General features: G+C 31.3%; 3 protein-coding genes across 11 annotated transcripts in view; 1 reads left to right on the top strand and 2 right to left on the bottom strand.

Moving 5' to 3' along the window:
• The window catches only part of LOC144855373 (endosome/lysosome-associated apoptosis and autophagy regulator family member 2-like), a 38,028-nt gene extending 30,997 nt beyond the window's left edge, over positions 1 to 7,031 (bottom strand). For both annotated transcript variants that reach the window (XM_078713221.1, XM_078713220.1), the window contains exons 1-3: positions 6,685 to 7,031; positions 4,977 to 5,100; positions 393 to 582 (exon numbers count right to left, since the gene is read on the bottom strand). In XM_078713221.1, the coding sequence (XP_078569347.1) occupies positions 393 to 582; positions 4,977 to 5,100; positions 6,685 to 6,903 (533 nt within the window). In that variant the 5' untranslated portion in view covers positions 6,904 to 7,031. The remainder of the gene's footprint in view (positions 1 to 392; positions 583 to 4,976; positions 5,101 to 6,684) is intronic.
• Positions 7,032 to 7,229: 198 nt separating this feature from the next.
• Positions 7,230 to 9,362, top strand: LOC144855657 (protein CFAP276-like). The gene is made up of 4 exons (XM_078713571.1): positions 7,230 to 7,371; positions 7,696 to 7,812; positions 7,998 to 8,113; positions 8,218 to 9,362. Exons 1-4 carry the CDS (start codon positions 7,285 to 7,287, stop codon positions 8,411 to 8,413), a joined length of 516 nt encoding a protein of 171 aa, XP_078569697.1. The 5' UTR covers positions 7,230 to 7,284; the 3' UTR covers positions 8,414 to 9,362.
• A 777-nt stretch (positions 9,363 to 10,139) lies between these two features.
• Positions 10,140 to 19,169, bottom strand: part of LOC144855371 (neuronal cell adhesion molecule-like) — a 71,445-nt gene continuing 62,415 nt past the window's right edge. For 2 of the 8 annotated variants that reach the window (XM_078713212.1, XM_078713213.1), the window contains 6 exons: positions 17,927 to 17,959; positions 17,385 to 17,429; positions 16,095 to 16,112; positions 14,565 to 14,696; positions 14,027 to 14,117; positions 10,140 to 13,647 (listed from right to left, as the gene is read on the bottom strand). In XM_078713212.1, coding sequence (XP_078569338.1) covers positions 13,455 to 13,647; positions 14,027 to 14,117; positions 14,565 to 14,696; positions 16,095 to 16,112; positions 17,385 to 17,429; positions 17,927 to 17,959 — 512 coding nt within the window. In that variant the 3' untranslated portion in view covers positions 10,140 to 13,454. The remainder of the gene's footprint in view (positions 13,648 to 14,026; positions 14,118 to 14,564; positions 14,697 to 16,094; positions 16,113 to 17,384; positions 17,430 to 17,926; positions 17,960 to 19,169) is intronic. The other 6 variants (XM_078713214.1, XM_078713216.1, XM_078713215.1 and 3 more) reach the window with 3 other exon arrangements.

Below are 19,169 nucleotides of genomic sequence, written 5' to 3'. Positions count from 1 at the left end.
GTAGAGACATAGAGACATCTGTTAGCCATTTACATCAATTTGGCATTTAGATTACATGCTACTAAAGTGCAAAAAAAAATTTTTTTTTGGCTAAGCTTCAACTACCGCTATTAAGTAGACACCTTAAAGACCCCACAAAGTTTCCCTTTAATAGGAAATACACATCCAATGTTACTCATTAGGGGCTGGCCCTTGTTTCAAGGTAAAGTGTGGGGAAGTGGGTGGGGTGGTACACTAAAGCTCTGTCTACGCTATCAAACTTTATGTGACAAAACAATGTGATGTGCCCATATGGACACAATGATGTCATATCACTATCATATTCAGGCACATCACTGCCATATTTGGGCACATCACATTTATTGTCAGTGTAGACAGAGCTTTATACTTACTCGTTGCAATTTGACCTGCTTTCCATGTACATTTCATCCACTTTCTCCGACAATGACAGGAATTCTTGCGGCATCTTGTTCCAATTCTCAAACCGTTGTCCTCCTCCCAGGGAATATTTGCCAGCAGCACAATTTAGACAAGTTTGTGAGTTCTGGACATCAAGGTACTGACCAGCTTCACACGTAAAACCTATAAATATAAATCATTATAAAAAATTATTAATTTTACTATATTTATTATATAATTCCTTCAACATCAGTATATTGAAAAATTAAATTCTGAACAATTAACAACACAAACAAATTAGCAAAAATTTATTTAAAAAATTAAATCATACAAATAATTATACCATGGACTTCTAATTTATAGGCCAATTATTATACACAGTACAATGCAAAAGTTTTATAATTATGTATTCAGTAAACAAATAATTATACTAGATACCTCAGCACACAGATTGTACAAAACTTGTTATAATTATGTACAGTATTCAGAATAATATTAATAATAAATAATTATTATTAATCTAAATAGACAATTTCTCGGAAAGATTCTCGGAATATATGTTATTATTAACAATAGAATGATGAGAATACATTATTTTGAGCCACGGAAAAATGGTCCTTTTAATTGTCTCTAATTGGAGGTGTCTTTTTAATTATACTGTAATTGGAGTAATTTAATGGTCTCTAATTGGAGGTGTCTTTTAATTTTATATGATTGGATGGGGTTTAATACTCTGTAATTGGAATGGAAGGTGTCTTTTTTTGTCTCAAATTAAATGGTCTCTTAAATGTATACATTTATACAATGTTCTGTTTATAAATATTAGAAGAACTACATATATATTATTGCAACTGTTGGCATTGATTGCATAACAACAGTTTTCATGTGATAACAATAGCAAGATGACAACAAGCGTGACCTAATAGTGACCAGCTACTCGTTATCATAATGATATATTTGCCTAATTACATGACTAATAGCATCTAAGGCTTAGCAACAAATCTTTCAGCAGTTTGCATACAAAGTAATCACTTGCTACGATAGACGGCTTTTAAAAATTGTTGAATTATTTTTTTTATCTCAATTCCTATTGTTTTACAAAATCAAATATAATACAATTATTTACAGTATATTTTAATGTACAATGTTTGTTAAATATCATTCTTCATCACCCAGAAAAACAAATATTTGGTTATCAAATTATAATATTTGTACGTAAATCAAAATGTGTTTATACTAGAAAAATAGTTTACTGTATACATAATTTTTATTATTCTGATCGAGGAAATAGACCCAGTCGCAATGTGCTCTTTTTAATAACAAAAGGTGTGGGCGATATACTGTAGTATTTACAGTACACAATAATAGAATGAAAATGCTTCTTTTGACAAGTGTCTAACTAACTAAAGTACAATATATAGTAATACAGTAGTATTTTATTTTTTCGTCAAGGTCATTGTGCTAAAATAACACAATCATATTATCTAATAACCTGTCTAAAGCATAATACATTCATAACCAAGTATGGTAGATATTGTTTGATAATTTACTTATTCAAATTCAAAGTAAATGTTGCTTATCTGCCCACAGACAGCTGCTGCAGATTAAACATCCAATTTCAAAATATATGGATATGCATTCGTTATTACAAATTACAGTACGTTTGCAAGCAAAAATTTATAAACAAACAACTATTACTATATGTTACATTTCAGTACTATAGTAGTTAACTGTATGTCATTATGATGGTGCAAGTAGTAGTACAGTACGTAAAACAAAAATAAATCTTAGCGACGTATAGCAAGTCTGTCGCTCCAAGATAGTAGGCAAAAGGTTATTCAGTTCAAATCATTGTACCCGCCCATGAACGATATTGTCTGTGTTCACTATACAGTAGAACAGAGTTACTGTAAGCTGATCCAAATCATACTGTAAGTTACAACCGACTTGCTAGCTTGTGTGCAAATCATTGTACAGTACCTACCCATGGACTATATATTAGCTGTTTACACACACTATCTGAGTTAAGTGTGAATAGAACAGAGTTAAGCTGATCCAAATCATATCAGAGTTACTGTACAACCAACTTGCTAGCTAGTGTTCAAATCATTGTACCTGTCCTATGGACGATATATTAGCTGTGTTCACACACACTAGAGTTAAGCGTGAATAGAACAGAGTTAAGCTAATCCGTATCATATCAGAGTTACTGTACAGGTAATACTCTACAGTATTAAGGAGTTACCTGATCACAAAAGCAAGTAGCTGTTTTGTTCACTCTCTGATACTGTAGTAAAAGCAATCTTGGATAAAAGGGAAAGAGGTACATCCAAATTACTGGGTATACTGGATGTAATTTTTGCATTTGAACACAGATTTAAAGCTAAACCCCAATACAATGTGAACTCCGTTAAACTGCAATTTAACTCAATAGAGAAAACAGCATACAGATTGCATTTTTCTCACCTCATATGTGTTTGTATGTTAATTACATGGTATTATTTGGTTACTTATTCATCAATTTAAAGGAACTATACACAATACTACATTATTTATTCTTAAGACTTTAGTCCATATGGTAAAAGATCTACAAGCTGTGTCATCATGCATTCTATTTGTTATATCTTAGTATCAGCAATACTCATTATTCCATATGTTACTGTATGCAAGAATCAAACAAAGGAGTTGTACTATTGTGTAACAATCTCACCCAAACCACTCCAGATTAACAATTAGTTAACTTTAAAAAAAGTAAAACATAAATCACTATAGTAATCATACTTTTCCTCCTTTTTTTTAATGTGGAGACAATTATTTAAAGGGCTGGCCATTGTTTTAAAATATATGAAAACACAAATTATTAATTGTTTAAAATGTTATATGTTTGTTTGTACCAGTAATACACTGTTCATAATAACAGGAAAAGGCGTGATGCTGACAGTACATATTTAAATGTGTACTGTGGTTTACAATTCACCGGTTTTTCTTTGTGTGTGTATTGTTAAATCAAGGAATGAAATATGTAAAGTCTGATTAAATTCAAAGGCATTAGTAACTTATATGTTAACTGAATACTATTGGAAACTAAAGATATGGCTTAAAACCCAAGAATAGGCAAACTTAAGGTGGACTTACACCCCAGGTTACTGTAGGCTAACCGAGTTTGGGCACAAGAACAGGCTAACTCAGGACTATGATAATATTATTTATTCATTGATAGTACAATATAAAGTCAAAGCCAATCTGAACTTGACTACTGTACAATAGTATGCGCAAACAAATCATTCGTTTTTGGTGTTAAATAAACACAATGATCAAGAGTAATGCGTATTATAAAACTGTTGACGCATCACAACAAAAAATTGTAATTGTTTAATGAGAACTAATTTGCATAATGATCATTGTATGGTGTTATTAATTAATTTGTATGAGAACAAATTACGTAGATGAATGCATTTATTAAATTCGACAAATCACTGTCACGTTTATTATAATAAAAAATTTAGTATTTAGAAAAAATAATTTAATGACATGACAATCAAAATGAATCAGAAATATGTACAGTGCAATAAATTTACCTATAGTATTTATAAAATTATTATTAGTATTTTAGAATTTAATCACAAAACAAGGCCATATACATGGCTGCAGTCACATGCTCAAGTTAGTGTTTACCGACCAACAGACTGACATAGTGAGCTGTAGAGTTGCGTAGCACGCGACTAAAAGGAGATGTTTCGGAACCATCAAGGAACCAGTTTGAACTATACTGTACATTATAAGATAAAATTAAAAGCACCATTTTTATTAATGTTTTTATTTAATACTTTGTATAGTTGTTAATTTTACTCATTTGTTCTTGAAAATGGTTCTGAAACATGTCAATCTTTCTTTTCATTAAATTTTATTTTAAAGCTATAGCAAATGTCTCTTAATTTAGGTATAATAATCAGTCTATAATAATTATAACCTACTCAATAATAACATCAATCAGAAATTCTACATACAATAGTTCAGAAAATTCAACTAATGTATATTATTTAATACAGAAACAACACAATTAGTCAAATGCAGATTTCCGGAATATTACTGTTTAAAAATTACCATTTCCACACTACTATTAACATATGATAGCATAATATTACCATATTTTACACATTATTAAACTAAATCGCTCATCAACATTAGCATAGCTAGCATCAGCCTACAGACTGTACACTTCAGACATGGTTAACTTGATATTATGCATACAGTAACAACTATCCACCACGTTGGTTAAACACATTGCATTGCAAATGTAGTTTTCTATACCGTAATTGCGTCAGTCTTTTATACCTAGGACAGGTCATTGATCGTGTGCTTATAACTTAAAGCACGTTCTCCTCCATATCAATGTTATTTATCATGGTTTTGTGACATCATTAAACTTAGTTGTTTACAAAATGTGGCAAGACCAAGCTCACTCCATCATCGCAGTTTAATTTGACAAAATACTGGTTGAATTCAAGTGATTATCCATTTTTTGTCATGATTATACCAATGAATGAGTTAGTGTTTCAATTTAGCATATTACTTACCACAATCTACAGCACGTATGGGTGGTGGTGGCCCACCATTTTCGCACGTATCTGGATTTGGGACAGACACCCTCCATCTTACGCCGTCACTGTGACATTCTGTATATTCAAAATGGAAATCGCTCTGCAAGAAAACAAAATACATTCTTGATAGGAAATCCTAAAAATGTTTAGACTAGTTTTTATTGAATTCAAATAAGCTATCTAGTCTTAAGCCTTGTGTCTACAATATCAAACTTTATGAGGAGAAAAAAAATGTGATGTGCCATATATGGACATGATGATGTCATATCACTACCATATTTGGGAATATCACTACCATATTTGGGCACATCACACTTTTTTGTCAAACTACTGTAGATAGTGTACACAGAGCTTTAAAACGTTCTTTTTCATAATTGTAACATCCTACAGTATAACTTTATTTTACAGCTGGATGTAAATTGTATTTCAATTGATTGCAGTTTAGTTTATAATTTTTGATGCAATAATTTAACAAGATAGAAATACACTCTAGGGCTTAATTAATATGTACAGTGAACATTAGATATATACAGTAAATTGTTCTCCTCTATATCCTTTTACATCATCACTTGGTAAACTGTTAAATTATTTATTGATTCATCAAACAATAAAACAAGAATGGTGTTCTTTTGTTTAAATGTTTACATGAACCTTGACCTGTCAAATTAATTTTTCATTTCTCACCCATGGGATATCTGACAAGTGTTTGTAATAGATACAGTATTCTATTGTTGAAAGTTGTCTATTGTGTTATAGTAACTCATACTGCGGTTACAGATCATTTATTCAAAATGTTACGCATGCTTGATTTTATTCTCACATTTTAAATATCTTCTATTATAAATAATTTTCTTTTCACCAGCACGCACAATGAAATTACCAACCATTTTATATTGTTCAAGGAAAGTTGACATACATTTCATTTCATTTATTTATTTGACCAACAAAACATAATATACAATGTACAAAGATGAATTGGTCAGGGACTGCTAAAGTAATACGATTACTGTAACTACAAGAGTCAGCAGTCCCATGATCTTAACTAAAATAAATATATAATTTTATAAACAAATAAAGTATAAAGCTGTGCGTATAAAAAAAAAAAAAGAATTAAAGATAATTATCATGAAGGAAAGAGTCAATAGATGAGGAAGGAAAAAGGAAAAAAGGGAGGAAAAGATTCAGTAACAGCTAATTGGCTTAATGAGGAAGGTAACCGAGACCAAAGCTTAGGGAAGCGGTTTATAGGAGAATGACGAAGGGCCAGATTTCGAGAAAAGAGATGATTAAAAGTGAGGTCTTCAGTATGTCTAGGATTGATAGTGAGATTCTGGATGACAGAAGAGCAGTCAGTAAAGCCATAAAGACATTTAAAAATAAAGTGAAAAAGGATTTTGTTCTGACGGTTTTCAAGAGACATGAGGTTAAAAGATTTTAACCTGGTAAGGTATGGTATCTCTCAGCGCAGTCAATAAATGCTGTACCTAGTTAGTAAATATAATAAAATGATATTACAAATATGATATTAACTAATATCTACACATTAATACAAAACAATTATTAGCTTGTCACAATTATTGTGATTAGGGTCATTGCAGACCCTATCACAACACAAACTGGTTTTGATTTTGATGCATTAAATTAAAAGTACTTCAATATTGAAACAAATAAATGAATAGCATACCAATTGACAGGTTGGTAAAGTCTGTTTAGATGAACCCCCGACAGCAGCTCCACCTGGAGCTCCAGTGGAGGATGCAGGCGTATCAATCTTCTTCTTCTTGTTAGCAGCAGCCGAGCCCAGGTGAGTGCCACACAGGAGCAGTGTGAAAACACAAATCATAACAGCTGGCCTACTGAACACGCTGACAATATACCTTTTTATTGGACTACACGAAGCCATAATTACACTTTTCAATACGGGTAAATGTCAACTATTATACAAAATTACCTCTACTGAACTCGGTTACGGTATATTAGCTAGTAAATTGCTAATAATATGACATAAAAATGATGATAAAATCTGTCTGCTCAGTTCTGTACACACACACAGCAGACGATGATTTGATGGGAAAAATTAAAATACACGAGCCCTATATAGCGCCATCAACGTTATGTAAACAACGTCTAGGTTCGAATGACCAGACGTTGTACATGGTGTACGCAATTGCATAGTTGCTAGGCAACACAACGCTGATTGGTGTTTTATTTTTACATTCATTTACACATGGATGCCGAATAGAACACAACATACATTTGTTGTTTCTGACTTTATATTATAAATATGGATATGTCTAAGTCTTCCAGAAACCCATATCCCTTTCCACAGATCCAAAATGATGATGATTTTGTAGGCCAAAACACAGTACAGGTACGTAGTATAATACATTAATAGAACGGTGAGTTTAGTAGAGTATTTACAACAAACTTTTTGCTTTACACACGACACAGAGTAGCAATAAGAATTAAGAGTTATTAAGACTGTTGTTGTATGCAAGTTGAACTTGCCTAGGCCCCGCCCTGGGTCTGAAGGTGCGCCTAGGCCCTTATATTATAGTATATAGGCCTGTATATACACACTAGGCCTAGTTAAGAAACTAATATACTAGGGCCTAGGCCTACTACTATTACTACAATACAATACAAGGCTATACACTTACACAGTACTTACGAATGTTATTCATCATAATTTCAGAAAATGCCGTACAACGATCCAACACATCTTGCCCAAAGGAAAGATCCATGGAATCGATTAAACTCAACATGTACTCTAGCAAGCGCAAGACGAGAAGTTTTCCACTATGATCCACGGGTAAGTATTGCAATCCACTGGCTCATTCACTCTAAAGTGTTTCTTTTTAAAATAGGCCTAGTGGTGTCCCCTGTGAATGGTAGTTCCACATATTTATTTACATGAACATATCCCCTTAGTATTCCCTGAATAATAATCCTTTTAAGTAAAACGAGTTAATTAAATTTTATGATTTTATTTTGCAGGCACCACATGATAGCTTAGACTTTGTTTTAAAAGCAGACTACAACCACCATGGCCAATTATTAAATAGCAAAGCAGAAACTCTACATCAATCGGAAACTTTTACGGAAAACCATGGGTAAGTTTAAAAATGTTGCCTCAGAAAATGTATACAATGTTATGTGTTATCATCATTGTAGTGTCTTTATGAGTTGCAGCTAATAATGTTGATATTTTTTACAGACGTATACTAAAAAATAGAGTCAAAGAAGAAGAGAGAGAATTCGATCCAATGTCTCCTCCGCTACGCAGAATTGAAATCCTCAATCCTAAGCGAGAGGATATCAACAGCATTGAGGGAGCCATTGAAAGTCATCACAGCGCCCAGACAAACAATGGTTACTCACGAAAACACGACGGAGGCTTCTACACAACTTAAGTGCCTTTTAATGAACTATTTAAGATAATCTAAAGCAATCCATTATTACCAAGTGTATCTTTTTTGTATAGTGCTGTACTGTATAGTAAAAACAAAACAAATTTATATAATCAATGTTGTAGCCATTAATAAACAAAATAATAAATAGTTTTGTAATTACTACAATCCTTCCATATTCAACGTTATTGTCTTCGATGTAGGTTTACACATGTTCTTCAACTTAGCATTATCGAGGGAGGTTGGCATCAACTTTCGTTGTCAGGTTATAACAGAATTCCTAAGTAAATGTATTCAAGAAAACAAATTATTGGTGACATTACAAATAATTATCACTGCTGGCTTTTAATCATTAACAATGATTTTTTTGTAAACATTTGCAAACTGTTTCAAACATCAGTGCCCTTGTATCAATTTAATATCTAGCTTAGCTCTCTCCATAATGAAAAAAAATTATACTGCAAAAGATAGGCCTTCCATTCTTCCTAGATCCAACTGCCACACTGAAGCAAACATTAAAGCAAGTATTGTGGTCTGCCATTGCAAACTATATGCATTTCCATAGTGCCTTTAGCATGTTTATTTTTATTACAAACAATTTTGTAGTCTGCCGTTTGTATTAAATGATTGTAATGTATGTGTTTATATAATAGATGACCGGTAAATATGGAGTGAACGGTAAATATTAATAATAATATATTATTTCAGGTTCTATCAAATTATTACATATACCAAAGAATAATAATGCAACCTCTTTGTCTAATTTAACTTTAAAATGTTAAGTGATGATTTTTAAGTTACCCATTTTGTTAAATATCGCCATAATAAAATCAAAAGCTAACATATTTGTCCTGGAATTCAGAATCTTCATAATTAAGTTTAATAAATGTGTACTAAAATTTAAAGATCAAATGTACTTGTATATTGTATTGAACAAATTAAAATGTGAGTGTATCAAATGGATGTACTGTCTGTCATTAATGTGTTCTTTATGGCCGACGTTTGTCAATTAGTCTTCATTTTAATGATAGATGAAACTAAGCCAGGACTGTTTAAAGCATCTCTCATTGATTAAAGGCATCTCTCGTCCAGTGCCCACCTTGACCAGAGGAGAGGCATAAGCCAATACTAGATTAAATGCCTGGGACCCTAGCTCCATATATACAGCACCCGACCTCGGTTGGTCCTATCATTGATCAAGGGCTTCTCTCGTCCAGTGCCCACCTTGACCAGATGAGAGGCATAAGCCAATACTAGATGCAGGGGCTGCCATAAATGTCTAATGGGACCCCAGCTCCATATATACAGCACCCGACCTTAGTTGGTCCTATCATTGATCAAGGGCTTCTCTCGTCCAGTGCCCACCTTGACCAGATGAGAGGCATAAGCCAATACTAGATGAAGGGGCTGCCATAATGGGACGACCCCATCTCCATATATACAGCACCCGACCTTAGTTGGTCCTATCATTGATCAAGGGATTCTCTCGTCCAGTGCCCACCTTGACCAGATGAGAGGCATAAGCCAATACTAGATGCAGGGGCTGCCATAATGGGACGACCCCAGCTCCATATATACAGCACCCAATATTACCAGATCATCTCCCATTCAAGCTCTTATTCTAACCACCAAATTTCATTTGTACCTCGTTATTAAAATGACAATAAATAATATCGTATCGTAACCACTCAAATCTGTACAATTGAATCAAATTGAAGCAATAATGTAATCATTTACCAACACACTTATCTTTATTTTTCAAGTAACTGATTTTAGATGACTAACAACATGTACTACAAATGTATATAGAAGTTATAAATGACTTCTTGGCTTATACCAAGTCCTTAGAATGAGGTTTACCTGCAGTAGTGTTGTTAAAATACTCATATAATCTGTCTTAAAAATGGGCAGTAAGATTTACTTCTTTCAAAAATTCTAGGAAAATATACTTCTTTCAGAAAAAGTTTGTTCACACAACATTATCCCGTTTAATTCTTTTTTTTTTATGCAACATATCTATATCACTACACCTGGTGTATTGCATTATAACTCATGTTTTGCGCATTTCTTTGTAATTTTAAAACATGGGTTTATTTACTAAGAATTTTTACTGCTGAATACCTTTCAAATATTAAAAAATTCTCTGTGCTGTATCATACATAAATTCTGAAATACAGTATAACATATATATCACATGTGACATCTGTATCATATCCTAACATAATACAGGCATCACATGTGATACATATATGACACAGTAAAACTGGCTATAATACTGGCATATAATGCCATGTGTGGAGACACAGTACAGAGAATTTGGTGTAAATATTAAACAATTAACTACAGATTAAATAATGAGCTTATCTCCTCTTAATAATAATTGTTTACCTGTCTCTAACAATTTCATGTTAATAATTTACAGCACAATGTATATTTAAAAATGAAGGTAAATACATTGAACTGTGAATACCAAGATCCAATGGATATATATGACAACATGTAAGAGGAAGCAGGCAAGACAAAAGTGGGATCTCACATAGCATTTCAGAAATTCTCAAAAACCTCACCAAAATAATTGTCAAACCTCAACCTTTTCAAAAGCTCTCTTTAAAAAGCCCTTTCAAAAATAACTTTACTTTCATCGTAGGAAAATTGCAGATATAGTATATCATATTATCATCATATCATAATTCATTCATTATGTTAGGCAGAGAAACTCATATTAACATTACTTTAGGAAAACTTACTTACGGTGCAGATGATTAATATTTAAATTAAAAATGCATGATGGATTGAAGTTATCAATAAAATGTATCCAAACCCCAATTGAGGGGGAGGAAACACAACAAATCTAGAGAAACTGATTGGTGCCTATAACCACTGTGGACGGGCTTAAATAATCTGACAAAATGTACTGCTGCCATTAGGTACAATTCCTATAGTAATGATAGAGATACCCTTTCCATTTATAAACTCTTTACTTTAAATAACTTGCTTTAAGTTCCATTCACACTGTGCCCAAATTCGGTCCGGTGACCGGAGAAAACTTTGAGCTATGTTACATTTGTCACACACATCCAGAATGAGTATAGTGTGAATGGTTTTATTCTTTAACACTACACCCATATTATCTTTAAAATTTTTGTTAAAATGATTGTTTTTTATCTGGGCGCTGGACATGAATCTGCGCTCAGTGTGAAAGCATCTTTACACAGGCTTTATAATACATTGTTTAGAATGTTATCAGATATGAAAACCTATACATTAAGGAGTCTATTCTACAAGATAAAACATATTCCACTTTACTCACTTTTGAAACACTTTGGTATGTATAACGAGTGGCCTATCATAAATAAATATTCACATTCATACTTTTAAGTCTTAATTTAAAAATCTACTTACAACAGATCTACAAAGCAATTTTAAAATATTGTAATTTAACATTTATTCATAGATTAATTATCGTATACGGTATATACAATGTCTAATATCTAAAAATTACGCAATAGCAACCTAGATGATGATGATGATGACAACCACATTTATTCTGTACATAATCATTTTAGTTTTTAAGATATTATCAAGAACAGTGTAGTAGTAATAGTAATATACAATAACAAAATATCATTTTTATAAAGGAAGAAAATGATAAACATTACATTAAAACTTGGCAAAACAATAAAGGCAGGAGAATTTTTAAAATAAGTGTGATTTCAATCATGCTTACACTATTAATATTGGATAGATCATAGTGTTAAGCCTTTCCTGGTATTAACCAGTGCCCATTTACTCTCCTTGGCGGTATAAGGATATATGAAAGCGGTAACAACAAAATTAAAACTAGTACATATTTTAAAATAACTTTAAGCAATAGTGTAAATAGTTGTGCACTAAATGGCTAACCACAGTTCTCTTATAGTAAAATTAAAAAAGGTTTAAAAAATGATAAAACTTTTTTTTTCATTATAAACAGTTAAAAATCTCAGTATTACACATTAATTTCGCAATAAAAATCAAGGTAATTTACATAAATTAATAGTAAAAAAGAAAATAGTAGGATTTAAAATATTGGTAATTATTTAGCTTTTAAAATGTCCTCATAATTTTATATTTTACGGTATATATAGCATAAATTAGCAGAACATACTATGTATGGTATACTATTAGTGCACAGTGCATTATACTCTATTATATTCAATAGCATATACTATAACATACTCTAGTATATTCAATAGCAAATACTATATATGATATAGAGCATTTTATAATTCAACAACCTTTTAAAATACAGTTTGATGAACTAGTAAACATAGCAAAAAATATAAATGTCCTTAAACTGTTTGAAGTATTGTCACATCACGATTGTCACACATTACTATTTAAATGTCATTGTGTCAAATAAACTGGTTAAAAATAAGTCTAAAAACCTCATTGGAATGTCCATTCTGACAATTTTATTAATTTAAAGTGAATAATTAAATATTTTTCTTTTTTCTTAGTATGCCTATAATTTTCAGTGTTTCAATTTGCATGGCACTGTACAGTTAAAGTTTCAAATAATAACCACACACACGAATAAAATTAGTTATGAAAACAAAAAACAAAATTTGTTAAAAGATTATTGTGACCGAATCACAATTCTTTTTTTTATCGACAAAATAAAACATTTATTTTACACATAAACTTACAAGCTATAGGCAGATTAAAAAGTATCAAAAGATGCGAAAATGGTTAAAACAGAGAAAAAATAGATTTGTTAACACGATTTAAACTACCTAAAAAGGAACAACCTCGGATGTTTTCACTGTAAAGAATATTGCTTTTGTATCGCTTTAAATATAACTTTCTTTTTTCAGTGTATACTTCAAAATCAAACAAAAACCAAACAATTAAGACTTAATATGGGATGGAATTCACATTTGTTTGTAACGCTCCACACCCGTTCTCTTTAAACATTATCCAACAGAAATTGCAAACGTAAACATAACCTCACAAATATTTGTGAAATAAACAACTTAAATTTCTATAAAAATAACGTCGGCTTTCATACTAGACTCTGCATGGCGTTATTTTCCGCAGCCTCTTCAGCTTTCTTCCTCTTATCACTATACTGACCAATGAACGAGCCGTCTTCGTCAAAGTTGCCCGTGATGCCATCAGCGTAACCAGCTAGACTGTCCTCATCACTGCTCTCCTCTTCCTCTGGTTCATGTACCGGCAGGTTACCATCCGTACCTCTGTGAACAACAACAATAACATTTATTTACTAAAACAATAATTAATAACACAAATGTTTAGAGTTTACTAATTTTCTCTTTTTTTTTTCTGTTTGTACGTTTGTTGATATGGATGAAATTTTTCCGAAATAAAAGAAATTGAATTGAATACTTAATTAATCATCTGTGACAAATTTTTAAAATCTCTTAAAAATACACCTTTTTCAGCAAATAGCAGTGTTCACCTAATGATCGGTCCATGTCAAGCACTTTGATTCTTGGAAATGGCGCTATATACTGTAAATGCTAATGCTATGTTTTAACAAACTAGTTTATCATTATGTTATTGTGTATTATAAGTTGTTATATTGTGGAAATAAATAGATTAAAGTGTACGTACTTGTTAGGTTTGTATTCTCCAAAGCCTCCTTCGTCGTCCTTTAATGGCGCTGACTCCGGATCTCCTCTTAACTTATCCTCTTTGTCAGATACTGTGAAAAGAAAATTCAAGAAAACTCAAATGACATTCGAATCATCCTTTACCACTCGCAAAAGGTCTACTGTACTCGCACCGCTCGTATAGAAACAGCAAAAAGAGTCTGAGGAGCTCTTCTCAAAAAAGGCCAGTGAGATAAGCCTATTAAAAGTGCTCTTCAGCTGCTAACCCAAAGTGTCTAGCCCAAGAGTTGCTAGGCTGAAGTGGTGTTTATAAGACATTGCATGATGGATTAGTACTAAAATCAAGTCCTTAGCAATCATTCTTCACTAGACCACTGGTATGATGTGAATATGGCAGCCTAGAGTGGCTTTTACTAGACATTGTGTTCTGGACTAGTACTTGCCCGTGCTCAAATAATAGAAATGAAGTATAAATCCTTAGCAGTCATTCTTCACTAGGGCATGGTGTGCCCTGCTCAAGTAATAGAAAAGAAGCCTACCGTTGTACTTTCCACCTTTCTGACTTCTAACATAGCAGAGGATAAGCAGTATAATCAACAGAAGAAGAATTAGACAGATCATTACAATGAGCCACGGCGCTGCGTGCAAACCACCATCATCGACAACAGCACCTACAAAAATAATGGTACAATCCAACATTAAAAATAATGCTATAATCCAAAATAAAAAAAAATGGTACCACCAAATAAATAAGTGCCAAATAATATGCGGTGAAATTATTTTTCAACATTTGAATTTCAATTGCAGCTTTAAAATTGTTAATTGTTGCATGTATCTTCTTAAATAGCTATTTTAAAAAAAAATGGAGAAAAACGTATGTTGAAACAGAAGAAAACTTCACTTTATAAACTGAAAAAATAAATGTTAATTTTCCAAACTCAACATGCAAATGAAGACACATCAGAAAATGTATATAAAAAAAGTAATGAACCAAAATAATATGACTGTGTTAATCTACGTTCACACTAAGGTCAAATTCCAATTGCCGGATAAAAAATCATGAAAAATGTAGGTATTTTTTCACTGTTTCAGTATATAGAACTGTGCATTTAGGATTCTGTAAAATACACATAATATAGGCCAGAATTTTCTGTGGTCACCAGACAGGCTCAGTGTGAAAGCAGCTTTAGTGACAAAGTCATTGAATTTATCAACTCAACCAAGTGAGCCACATGAATAAAAAATAAAATATATGTGACATTAGAACTGACAACCTAGGAACAAGTTAGGTCAATTGATTGTGCGCAGTTTGGACGTCCTTTCCCCGCCTTATTCCTCAACAGAGTTTTGCCGGTTTCTAGGTCCAGACAACAAACAGCGCATCAAAGCGTAGGTCGTCAGCCGTCGCAAATTCAAATTATTAGTTTCCTTGCTAAAACTTGTTACTCAAATGATGAAAGAAAAGAAGTAATTAATCATTAATTTGTCAAAATGTTACCATGTTTGGTAAGGTAGTTCTACGTTGTCTACCTTTAATACAAAGAGCAGTTAGAAAATAGAATACCCAACACCATATACACACACCTCTTAGTTTTACCAACCAGAAAAAACCTCATTATTCTGAGCATTGGTACTATTGACACTGTAATTTAGTTTTTTATTCTTTTTTTTGAAAAAAAATTAACCTTATAATAATTACAGTAGAACCCCTATTAAGGGGACACTTTCTTAAATATAGGTTTTAATACTACAGTCAAAACCTGCTCAGGGGACACTTTCTTGTGAACTGAACAAGGGGAAATATAGGTTTTAACACTACAGCCAACTCCTATTCAGGGGACACCCCTATTAAGGGGCATTTTGTTGGGTTTTGAAGGTGTTATCTTAATAGGGGTTCTACTGTTCATGCAAATGCAAAAAACTGGAAAAAATAAAATAACGGTAATCTGAGCAAATTACTAGGTATATACATGCAAAATAATTAATATCAATTAATTAAAAACAAAATAACCATTGGTTAGTAAACAAACAAACAAACATTCGGCAAACATGTAACACATAGAACTCACCAACAACAGGGGTTGAACCTGGATAATAGAAAACAACAAGGAAAACAAGAATAGACAAAATAATAAACAAGAACATTGACACACAAGTCATAATATAAACATGTATTGACATCGTTGGGTCATCAGGTCAATTATTATTGAATAAATTATGTTAATTTTAGCATAGGAATAAAAATAAGTATTTATCTGTCATATTATTAAAGTTTAACATTATATGATAACAATATTGATATTAAGGACAGCAAAGATGATAATGCTGATGATACTGATCAATAATTGATGATATTGATAAGTTGATGATACTGATCAATAATTGATGATATTGATAAGTTGATGATACTGATCAATAATTGATGATATTGATAAGTTGATGATACTGATCAATAATTGATGATATTGATAAAGTTGATGATACTGATCAATAATCAAGATAATGATAAAGTTGATGATACTGATCAATAATCAATGAAATTGATAAAGTTGATGATACTGATCAATAATCGATGATATTGATAAAGTTGATGATACTGATCAATAATCAATGATATTGATAAAGTTAATGATACTGATCAATAATCAAGATAATGATAAAGTTGATGATACTGATCAATAATCAAGATAATGATAAAGTTGATGATGCTATTGATGACAATGATTTTGCTAATGATCAGAATTTATGAAATGATAATTAAAATGTTTTAAGATTAAAAGATGAATGCTTAAAAAATGTATTAAAATAAAATAAAACTTTATTAATGAAAGCATGTTAAAAATTGCAAACAACAAACATAAAGAAACATAAACCAGATTATTAGTGAATTTAGTAACATAAACTCTTGAGCACATTATCTTAGTGATGTTTCAGAAATAATGTGTTATCGCTTTGATGTTTTCAATTAGTGTACTTCTTTGGACCTAAGTATAATATTGTATTCACTAACAACATTGATACATTAATGTGTGAACTTTTGTAACCTTTAACCTTTCCTATCTAGTATTGAACCCGGTGTCTGTCTGAAACCAAATTGTGCTTTGCCCTTTAACATTTAACCTTTTCATTTAAACAACTGATGTAAATGTCTTGAACGTAATTTGTCTGAAACCAAATTGTGTTTAGTGCAGCGCCCATTAATCATAACCTATAACTTATTACTGTTATTCCAATTAACTTTTTATTATTAAGCTGAAAATAATATTAATTAAAAAAAAAAAAAAATCAACTTTAATTTTGTTGTGAGCTGAAGCGTTAACCAAATAGCGCCCTCAATTTGATTCTGATTATGAACTCACCAAATTGAACATTAGTTACCATAGCCGATGTTTCTACTACTGTATCTAAATAAAATTACCAAGTTTTTTTGTTAAATAATCTTAGAGATAACCTTAATCTTTTATAGATATTGTTAATTAATATTAGATGCTATATTAATTACCCAACATTACAGTATCTATTAATATTACTGCAGTATTTGTTATATATACTGCAGTAATAGTACTAAAGTAGTTAAAGAAATACGATCAATGCTTTACCATAGGCATTGCTAAATCTTGGTTCCCACACGGATGCAGCGCAAGGACGTAACGCAAATCATGTGATGGATTAATCGAACATATCGCATAATCGCATATGATTGGTCAACTCAATTGCGTTGCACCTACGTCCTTGCGTTGCGTCTCTGTGAGAACCAACCTTAAAAGGTTGCTTAAGAATGTGGCGTTTGTAAAAGGGTTGTTGTGAAGTTTATTTTGTATTGCATTGTCTAGTTATTGTGTTAAAATAATGTTAGCATGCTCGTTTCTTCTGTCGTAACAATAAAAACATTATTTCATACCCGGAATTACACTTGTTGTGGGAATCGTCGAGGCTGAGGAAAGACACAAAACAATAAACAACAACAATAAACAACAACAATTAATATTTACAAAATATACAATTATTACATAATAATACATTATAATTAGTATAAAAGGTACAATGTTTTAAAAATGCTGTGGGCTGGTATATAATAAACAAAATAACGTTTCATGACAATTATAATAATAAAAAGTTGCAATACCAACGATATATAAACTCAAACAAAATACCGAATTTGACCAAATACATTTCCATGTAATTCTGTACTATAAAATATTTTTTAAACAAACATACAGCACAGTTTCAACATTCTATTTTTTTTACCAGCACGAATTAACTTTCATTCGAATGTAATGTACTTCTACCAACTAATCAGCCGGCATTGCAATATTGAGTTAATGATATTATAATTGTTTTGTTTTGAATAAAACTAGTAGAATAGAAATATACTCTCATCAAATAATTTGAATATTAAAACATGGAATTATATTGCAGTCGAATACGGTAATTATTACATATGCATTTAAAAAAAATATAATTTTAAAACAAGACTCCGATAAGTGGTAATAGGTAATATATAAAGTGCATAAAACAAAATAAATATTAATTTATTTTTAATTTAGATTAGTAGAAAAAACTGTTATAAATATATTTATGTTATTTTTTTTAAATTCATACAAAATAAGCATAAGGGTAAAAGACTCCTGAAAAATGTGTAAATGACAATATAAATTCTGTATGTAAAATTAGTCATTTAATATAATTTTCGATATTTCTTCCCTATAAAAAAGAAATTAGTTGAATGGCCATTAAAATATCATTGCAAAAAGTACTGTAATAATTATGTTTTTAAAGTTGCATAGTGCAAAAAAGATATTTTTTATTATATAAATTTTGAACAAAATGCGTAAAAAAATAAACTATTCAAATAAATAATAATGTGTATTGCTAAAGATCAAGATTCAAAATAATCAAATAAACCAGGATTTGAACTCTAACCTCCTGTTTGATATGCAAATGCCCTGCCAATAATACCACTGATGTTTTCAATTTCTTTCATCTTTTGTGTGGTATATTGGAAAAGCACTATAGTTCTGAATTATATGCCATATAGATGTATATAATATAGCCCCTCAATTTACAATGATGTCCCAAAGAGAGTGCTATATTAATTATACATCTATGGCAGATACAAGCAGGGCCAAACATGGAGTAAATCG

The sequence above is a fragment of the Antedon bifida genome, chromosome 11 (assembly GCF_963402885.1).
Source record: "Antedon bifida chromosome 11, ecAntBifi1.1, whole genome shotgun sequence".
NCBI classification, from domain to species: Eukaryota; Metazoa; Echinodermata; class Crinoidea; order Comatulida; family Antedonidae; genus Antedon; species Antedon bifida.
This window is presented reverse-complemented; position numbering and strand designations above follow the sequence as displayed.